The following is an 8,880-nucleotide window of genomic DNA, read 5'->3' on the forward strand; positions in this document are numbered from 1 at the left end:
CTAAGCCCGGCTCGCAACTCTTCGCATATCTCTCCTAACCCTCTTGACCGGTCCATCAAATCTATCTATAGTCTTGTAAGGAAAGTTAGTCTCCAGTTCTAGTCCTTCCGTTCTCGCCCTCTTCACAATCCTCTTCCCAGCGAGTCCAAGTTCGTGATAGAAGGTGGCGGTAGGAGGGGGAGTGCCTACTAATGTAGGGGCGCCAGACGTAGTTTGGACATCCATCCTCTCGTTCTTCCCCATATCGTTCCACTCGGGTTGGAGCGGCATTTGTAGACACCCCGTCCCCGCCGCATCCCAGAGGACTTGCCCGATGCCATGGTCCGCGGGCCACTCGGGTGTCTTGTCCGACGGTGTCAGCGACGATGGATCGAACCTGGGATCGGTGCCCGCAAGCCATGGCTTCAGTTCCGGGAGCGATGACGCAGTGTTCCAAGCTTGCAGTGCTGGATCGCAAACCACATCATCGTAGACAATCCCCGCAGCGGCAGCCATGGTCATATTCTCTGCCAGGAAGGGGTTATTCCCAGGAGTAACGGGCGCAGCGGCGTCTCCGAAGAGTGAACTAGGTTGACTCTCCATCGGGGTTCCGCATTCTGAGTGCATCAACCCAAACTGGTTCCGCCCCATATCATGCGGCGACGGAAACTCAGTCGAGAAAGAACTCGGCAGCGTCGGCGGTGTGGCAAGTCCGTCCACTAGGCCCATGACGGGAAAATCTGTAACGGAGGCATCTAGTCCCCGAAGGTGATTGGCGACGCTGGCATCCATGTTCCACGCCATGAAATCCTCCTGGGAAAATCCCCTGTGATCCGGTCCCTGCTCCTGTACCAGGTCCTGAGGCGATAGGAACTCTGCTCCCGCGGCCAGCGCCTCGTCGTACGAGATGTACGCGTTGTTCATGTGGTATTCGGAAGTAGGGTCATTCACTGTCAGGAACCGCCACTGCGCCGTCGGCGATTCTGCCGCTACCCATTTCTTCTTTCGCGCGTTGTATTGGTGCACGTCCCTGAACTTCCACAGGATGACGGCCCGTCGAGCCCATCCGCCTTCCATACCGCCGCCGCCGCCGTGTGGTAATGTGGGACCGCAACTCCAGAGCTCCTGGAACATGCCAATTCGAGAAAGAAGTTCTCTCTGAGATGGCTCGCTGCCGGTCTTTTCATATTCCTCTTCATCACCCCCGGACTGACCTCGGCCTTTGAGACGTTCCTCGGGGACGACATTGGGGTAGCTCACGCAGTTCGTCAGCATGCTCGCCCACTCGGCAGCCGGGAACGGTACGCGGACGTCCTGCCTTGGGCGGCTAATGCAGTCACACCCGGTCTTGTTATCTCCGCATCCGGGTTGATGCGTATATTGCACCGCCATCTCATCAGTGTGTTCGAGAAACAACGGCTCGTCCTCCGTACACAGCTCCCGCGGGCGTACGAGACGGGTGACGCATTTCCACTGATGGTTCTGGAGAAACGGCTGCTCTATCGTCATTTCGATGAGGCCGTTGAGCTCTGAGCCAGTCGGGAAAGCGTTTTGGTGGAGAGAGAGTGTGACAGTCATTTCAAGTATCGTGAGGGCATCTTCGTCCTGAGGCTCGGGGAGGTTGAGGCAGTCGTGAAGGGCCGGGAAGTTTGTTTCCCAGTGTTTTGTAACCTCCTTGGCCGGACCGGAATAAGTCTGCGAAAGGGTACTCGTATATTCATGGAGAATCACGCTCCCATCTGGCCCCCGGTAGGGAGTTTCTCCCTCCTCCATCGCTACCGCAAGCTGCGGGAACTTGGTGACGTCGAGAGCTTTCCCGTCCCTGCCAGTAACGGCTCCATCTTCTTGAATCTGGATATGCGGAGAGGATACGAAAACCCAGCACGTCTTCGGCCGCGCTGAAACAGTCGAGTTCTGAGACAGGAGGTGGGCAAAATACTCGTAATTCGGCCGGACGTCTGGGAAGCGTCCGCGGGAGAGAGCCATGAGAACAGGGTTTGTCTTGAGTGAGTGAGACTCTACCGACTTTCCGTCGTCTTTCGCGGAGCGTCTTTGCTCCTCATCTTTCGTCGGGAAGAAGAAATGGACTAGAAGGTAAACAAAGGGGACAGTTAGCGGGTGCATCTCCGGCAAAGGAGGGCAATAGGGGCGAGTTATCATACAGAAGCGATGGTCCTTGAAGAAGTTCTTAAGCACTTGGATATGGCTCGATATGGCCTTCCTATCCCTCTTGTTCGCGGGATTCGGTGTCGTCCCCGGAGGAAGCGACCTGCAGTAGGCCATCCACACGTACATGCTAATAATCATGTTCCGGCCGTGTAATGACTGATGCATGAAGTATTTTGACCTTCCCATATCCGGGATCAAGAGGAGTGCTATAAGGAGAAGAATGTCAGTCCAACGAAGCAGCCCAAACACCACACACACACACACAGAAGGATATGGCCGCCTTACCATCGAGAAAGGGATCTTCGAGGATTGGAGGCCATTTCTGTCCCTCCTTCTCCTCTTTCTGGTCCTGCCTGTTCCGATATTGCCGAAACTGGTCGTGTCCATAGAACGGATTCTTCCCGCGCCGGCGCCAGTCCGCTCCCCTTGGCCTCTCCCGCCTCGGCCGGTACCCCGTCGGGAACCCCGGAGGAGGTGCTTGTGATGCCACAACCGCAGCGTTGGGTAGGTGCGTCTGACCAGCAGCCTGATGATGGTGATGGGGATGGTGAGGAGGCAGGACCAGAGGTGGGCCCTGCGCACAGAAGGAAAGGTCAGGTAGGCCTTGGGGTTGGGCATTGCCGTGCGACTCGCACAACGGCTGTCGAGCTCTGTTATCGAAGGTATACCCGGATGGGTCTTGGGAGTGGTCCATATCAACGGGGGGTTATGGTGGAAGCCGTTGGAGGGCGGCACCCTCAAGCCGCGGGAATGATAAAAGTTCCGAGACGGGATATGATGTCCACTGATGTCTACCGCACCGCACCCCGAGAAAAGGGAAAGAATAGAAAAGCGAAGGGCTGAAAAGGAAAGAGAAAACGAATGAATAGCGATCCAAGGAACGCACACACACACCACACAGACACAGGAACACAACGAGGCGTTTGCCACCGGCGAGCCTTCTTTTCCCTACCGAGACAAACAGCTCGAGGAACAGGTGAGAGTAGAAGAGAGGAAGGTATGGGAATGCTTGAAAGGGTAAGAATTGCGTGAGAGGAATTTAATACATTCAACGAGGAGACACAAGACCAGCAAGGAGTGTGAAGAAGGGGAACTACGCAGGGGAAGAAGATGAGGGAAGAGGGATGATGTTATGATCGATGAATCATCAACGACATCGAAGAGGATCTGGTAGTGTTGATATTTTCTATGCAGTAAGTGGAACACGTAGGTGTAATATAAGCTGCAAAATAATACATGCAGGGCAGCTTCACGGATATGGCCATTTTGCTCGAAACCAGACCGCCTGATCTCAAACACTTGTTTTTCCTTCTCTTTTTTCTCTCCCTCGAAAAAACAAGCGAAACCTTACCCCCCCTTCATCTTTCCCATCAGCCGAAGGGTGGGTTGTTTCGAGGCGAGCAGTGGAGACCAAAGATTTTGCAAGAGAACTAAGCCCAGGATCATGCAAAGAGCGCAGAGTGGCGTTCATTGTCGATCGTTTTCGGGGGATGATGTCGAAGACGGCCCTGCCCCCAACAGCTCAAGAGCTCTAAGACCAGGGTTGAAGGGAACGCCACATTTCGTCGTGTCTCGTGTCGATGTTCTTCCCTTCCTGCCTTTCGTGTAAAGCGGGCGGTCTAGATGCAAGGGAGACAGTTGCCCCTCCGCCCCTTCAGGAATAGATCCGTCACAGGGATCCACGGTACCTACGCGGGGCTCAGGAACGCAAAGGAGATTGTAGGAACAAGGAAATTTTGAATTGGGGTAGTTTTTGTATCTCGGGCCCGAGAACGTAGGTACCTTCTCCAACAAGGCTACCCTTAGATGTCCCGCATGCGGCGAGTCATCAGAAGGGGCTATTTTCGAAGAACAATGGAAGGGATGGAAGGAGTTCTTAGCATGCGGGGCAGGCTTTGTGGCCGATACGAAGATGAAGTGGCGGAGGGATGATGGAGGGCAAACACATCGAGACCCCCAATGATTAGGCCTCCTGATAGGCGTCCGTCGTCAGAGAATCGCTGATGCAAGTGTTTCAGCAATTAAAGAGGTCGGTAGTACCGGGGAAAAGATATCACGAAAGAAACTGCTGCTTTTGGCAAGAGAGAGAGTGAGAGAGAGAAACTGTAATTGTAGGTGCTGGTCCCTGGGTAAGACTTCGTATCGGCTAATGGCCCGTTCATTCTCACATTCCCAGGTCCAGGTCGTCTTCTGCACCCCCAATGTTCACCTTTGTCCTTCCTCTGTTTGTCAACTGTTGCAAGGCCACCTTGTTTACCTGCCCCCCCACCTTCCTCTGCATTTTGGCAATCTCTTCCTCTGGATCTATTGTTTCGGCCTCCGCAAAGTCTATTACAAGCTTCCGTCCCAGTAAATGTGTATCCCTGAGCGCTGTAACAGCGTTCTCCGCCTCCCTCGGTGTAACAAACTCTGCGAAAGCAAAGCCTCGTGATTGGTGATTGAACTTCTTCGGCACTCGGACTGCCCTGAGCTCTCCATAAGTGCCGAATAGTGCTCGGACATCCTTCTTCGTAGCCTCGAAAGGCAAGTTCTTGATGACGACCTTTGTCCTCTGGTTTGCCGCCTTCTTGGCAGCGTCCTCACGCCTTCGTTCTTCGGCGGCGTCTAGACCTCTGTGCGAAGCTTTGACAGCCAGGGTATGGCCCGCTAGAACAAATCCGTCCATGGCTTTGATGGCAGCCATAGCCTGGGCCTTTGAACGGAATTCGACGAAGCCAAAGCCCATGCTCAGTACCTGACCGGGTTTCTTTGCGTCCGTTTTCGTCTTGACCCTGGCTGAAACAAAGCCGTCGAGGGAACTGAAAGCGATGGCCAGCTCCTCTGTGGTTGTGGAGAAGTTCAGATTACGAACGTACAGGGAGGTGGTCGGTGTATCAATCTCCCGTCCCTCGTCACGTTCTAAGAGCTCTGCCACGGACAATTTCTGAACTCCACCCACCTTCTCCTTCGTCGGCAGGGGTCCTTCGGCAACAGGGGCAGCGGGCGCCTCCACAAAGATATCGCGTGGGGCCTTCTCTAAGAAGAGAATGGAGTCCCTGATACGCCTATATGCCAGCTTTGCGAAGGCTGCCTTTGCATGGCTCGGTTGGGCGAACTGAATGATGGCTATGGTGCCACTGGGTGGCATCAGCACCTGCAGTACAGTCCCGTGTTCTTCGAACATGTTTCTTAGTTCTTCGATGCTAGTCCCGAAGGGGAAATTCTTAACCAATATGGCAGTGTCACCACGTTTGTTTGATTTAAAGGCGTTCAGGTCCACGCCGTGGGATGCAAAATAAGCTTTTGTCTCCTGGATGACGGTTGTTTCAGCAATCGCCTGTTTCACACCAGCATCGGCAGATGTAGGATCAAGCAGTTCAGCCTTGGAGACGCCTAGTCGATCTGCAATCGACGCATTGACGGCGTCTTGGCTCATATAAAGCGAATTCCAGTTGAAGGTGTTCGAGGCAGCTTCAGCCCGTTTCCGGATTAAATTTTGCTTCTTAAGAGGCAATTTGGAAATTGCAAACTCGTCAAGGCCATTGTCACGTTTCGCTGCAGCAGCTACAACGTGAAGTATTCGTCCCTGGAAAGGGATGCCATCCGAGGCTTGGAATGCATCAATAGCAGAACTCGCATCAGCGTACAGCACGAGTGCATAGCCCTTGCTTCGACCTGACGCATCAGCCGGCAAGTGCACCTAAAACGAAATTTCGATCATTAGTTCCTAGTGACATTAAGAAGCGGAGGAAATTGCACTTCATAATAAAGAGAAAAAAGAACCGTCCAAGGATCAATCAGACTCAGAGTGTCATCTACTACACTCGCCCAAGGTTTTCTCATCAAATGCCAATTGGCATCAGATGTCCCTATCTTGGGATTCATCATACACGGATCACAGACATACATGCTGAGGTAGGTGAAAAAAAAAAAACCACAAGAATGGGGAAAATCTTACCTCTTCGACATGGCCATATTGGTCAAAGTGGGCCCGGAGATCGTCTTCGCTTGCTGAATAAGGCAAGTTTCGCACGAAGAGTCTTGAGGTTTTCCGAATTGTTTCCAAGTCCGGGTTGACATCTTTCGATTCTTGTCCAGAGCCTTGATCTGCCGCGCTCTCATTCTCATCGCGACTCTCCTCCACAACAGCAGGTGCCAAATCTCCAGGCTCTTGGCCATCTTGCATCTTAGAATGCGTCTCCTCAGGCCGCTCTTCTGCTTGTTGAGCTGGCTGTGGAGGCGGTAGAGGTTCGTCGTCATCGAGAAGATCAAGCAACCGGTTGGTACGAGACCGGAGCCACTCATCGTCAGTAGCACCCTTGGTGATGGTTGACGTTGGCTTAACAGGTTCTGTGGGTCCTTCCGGCGACCTACTCGGCTCTTCTTCCATGACAACGTCTTCGTCCGGTTGCTTGGCGGCTCCCGGGACTTGAGATGGAGTCGGATTTAATTGGGGAGCCTCCGCAGGTTGAGGTTTAGAGGATTGACGTTTTGAGGGTATTTCCTCATATTCATCATCGCTTTCCGCAGCCTCGATGGGTGCCTGTGCCTGCACGTCTGCATCTAGGGCAAGTTCGGCATCTATTCCAGCCCTCCTGCTGCTCGGTTGCATAACTTGGAGGAACTCCCGGAGCATGGGGTCCGACTCGTCCACCTCCCGCTTCCTCTTCTTTGAGCTTTTGTCTCCATCTTGCTCGGCCGGAAGCTCAATCTTTGCAGGTTTGCTTGTACCCGGGATGGCAGCAGATGGTTCGTCCGCTCGAGTAGACCTTTTCAGAGATGCATCGCCTATCTATCGAAATCAAATGTTAGTGTCGGGACAGCACAGCGCTTACAGCAGGTAGCATATTCGTCAGGGTCCTCTTACCGGTTTCGCAATCTCGACTGCAAGCTTGCTCATGCGAATAAACGTGCGATTGAAATATTTCACCGCGCTGGCGGCTTCCTCTGGGGTCTTGTAGCCCACATAGCCAAAGCGTCGATTCGGGATGATTTTCACATCGGTGACTTGGCGGCCATTCGCACCAAAATGATTTCTGAATTCTTTCTCTGTAATAGTGGACGGCAAGCCTTTCACGAAAATCCTGGAGGATGCCATCGTGGCGATCCAAAATGGGAAACAGAATAAGTCATGGAGGATTCACTGCCCTACTGGACAGGAGTAAAGCTGGTATTGATGACCGAGCATCGACGTTCCTGGAAATTTAAGAAAAAAAAAAAAATCCAGCCCACTCCAAAAAATTTTGTCGACAGGGTGTTATCGGTACCTATCTCCACGTGACAACCCCACCGGGCTATCCCGTCCCGAGCTCTGCGATTACCTAGGAAACTGGGAGCTGGCTGACACCAGCATCAGGACTCGCTGGGCCTGACCATAACTATTGTAGGGGCAAGGCAAGGTGGGCTGGGCCCTTGCTCAGGTCGTGCACTTCAATTCCACATCTCGAGACAAACAATTGTTCCTACTTCGGACAAGCAGAACTTGGCTTGACGTCAATTATTGAAGACTGTGACTATATTTGGATTTTCTAAGATCTTCGTATTTTTGGCCATCATCGTCAAGGTGCATCTGGCCCCCCAATTTGGCTCTGTAAGTTACATCGCCAATCTCTGGTGTTTACATCAAGACTGAATAGGGGGTCGTGGTATCATGGGAACACCCTGCGGGGACACATCCGCTAACAATGGAGCAGGAAATACTCGACAGGCTCCCCGAATACCATCTTCTCCCCTGAGGCATAACCAGACTCCTCGAAAATGGCGGATCAACAGACTCGCGCGTCTCCCGTGGCGAGAGAGAGGCTAGAAGGTAGGTCGACGAAGCTCAAGGACCCCGTCCAGGAGCAAGCCAATGCTAACAACATGCGCTCCGATCAGCCCAGATCAAATCCGCGGACATGGTGAGCTTGAAGCGCCACCGACCCATATGAAAGAATATTTGCTGAGTCTGGGAACAGAACGAGGACATGCAACAGGAGGCGATTGAAGTTGGTAGGTGCTCCTAGCCTGTATGGTCACACGACTTGATCTCAGGATATCTGACAAGCAGAATAGCCCAGGAAGCAATGGCCAAGTTCACAATCGAGAAGGTTTGCCCGTCCCGCACCTGCCAATATCTGCCGAAGAGCGCTAGCTAACTCCCGTGAAGGACATTGCCCAGCATATCAAGCGAACTGTCAGACTCCCCGACCCGACCGCGCGCATACCTCCATGCCCCCATACCCCCGGCATACTAACAATTCGGATTTAGTTCGATGAGCGCAAGGGGCCTACCTGGCATTGCATTGTTGGGAGGAACTTTGGCAGCTTCGTCACGCACGGTACATACAGCCTTGTCCTGAGCCTCGGCTCAGTCCCCTAAATCCGAAAATCGTGACACTAACGAGACTGGCATCTAGAGACGAAGCACTTCCTCTACTTCTATCTCGGACACTGCGCCATTCTCCTATTCAAGACTCAGTAAGCGAGGTTCTCCGGGGCGATCGCTTGGTATGGGGTAAGGGAAGTTGTGCTTTCCACCTAAGCTGCGAGGACTCAACCGGATGGATACATCACAGTGATGTCTTTATGGGAGCGAAGCGGATGTGTATAAACGTTATTGGCGTAGGACCAGGGTATTACTACAACGGCGCGCGATCTGGTTTCATATGGTGGTTCGGCGAAGGTGCGATATCAAACAACGGAGAGAAGGCTCTAGGGTATCGCAAGGCGCTCTCGAGGGGGATAGCAAGACTTGACTTGATGGAATATCCA

The 8,880-nt window shown here is 53.0% G+C and overlaps 3 protein-coding genes across 3 annotated transcripts; 1 reads left to right on the forward strand and 2 right to left on the reverse strand.

Annotated features, from left to right (window-relative positions):
* Positions 1–2,842, reverse strand: SAPIO_CDS1396 (uncharacterized protein; the record flags this gene model as incomplete). Its single annotated transcript, XM_016784678.1, has 3 exons — positions 1–2,066; positions 2,142–2,354; positions 2,434–2,842. The coding sequence occupies 3 exons, from the start codon at positions 2,840–2,842 to the stop codon at positions 1–3; spliced, it is 2,688 nt and encodes an 895-aa protein (XP_016645794.1).
* Positions 2,843–4,312: 1,470 nt separating this feature from the next.
* Positions 4,313–7,225, reverse strand: SAPIO_CDS1397 (Multiple RNA-binding domain-containing protein 1; the record flags this gene model as incomplete). Its single annotated transcript, XM_016784679.1, has 3 exons — positions 4,313–5,827; positions 6,086–6,919; positions 6,995–7,225. The coding sequence occupies 3 exons, from the start codon at positions 7,223–7,225 to the stop codon at positions 4,313–4,315; spliced, it is 2,580 nt and encodes an 859-aa protein (XP_016645795.1).
* Positions 7,226–7,884: 659 nt separating this feature from the next.
* SAPIO_CDS1398 (uncharacterized protein) lies at positions 7,885–8,590 on the forward strand (the record flags this gene model as incomplete). Its single annotated transcript, XM_016784680.1, has 6 exons — positions 7,885–7,936; positions 8,005–8,027; positions 8,085–8,118; positions 8,182–8,216; positions 8,378–8,447; positions 8,526–8,590. The coding sequence occupies 6 exons, from the start codon at positions 7,885–7,887 to the stop codon at positions 8,588–8,590; spliced, it is 279 nt and encodes a 92-aa protein (XP_016645796.1).
* Between the last annotated feature and the right edge of the window lie 290 nt (positions 8,591–8,880).

This window comes from Scedosporium apiospermum, assembly GCF_000732125.1.
Source record: "Scedosporium apiospermum strain IHEM 14462 chromosome Unknown SEQ_SAPIO_0055, whole genome shotgun sequence".
Classification (NCBI taxonomy): Eukaryota; Fungi; Ascomycota; class Sordariomycetes; order Microascales; family Microascaceae; genus Scedosporium; species Scedosporium apiospermum.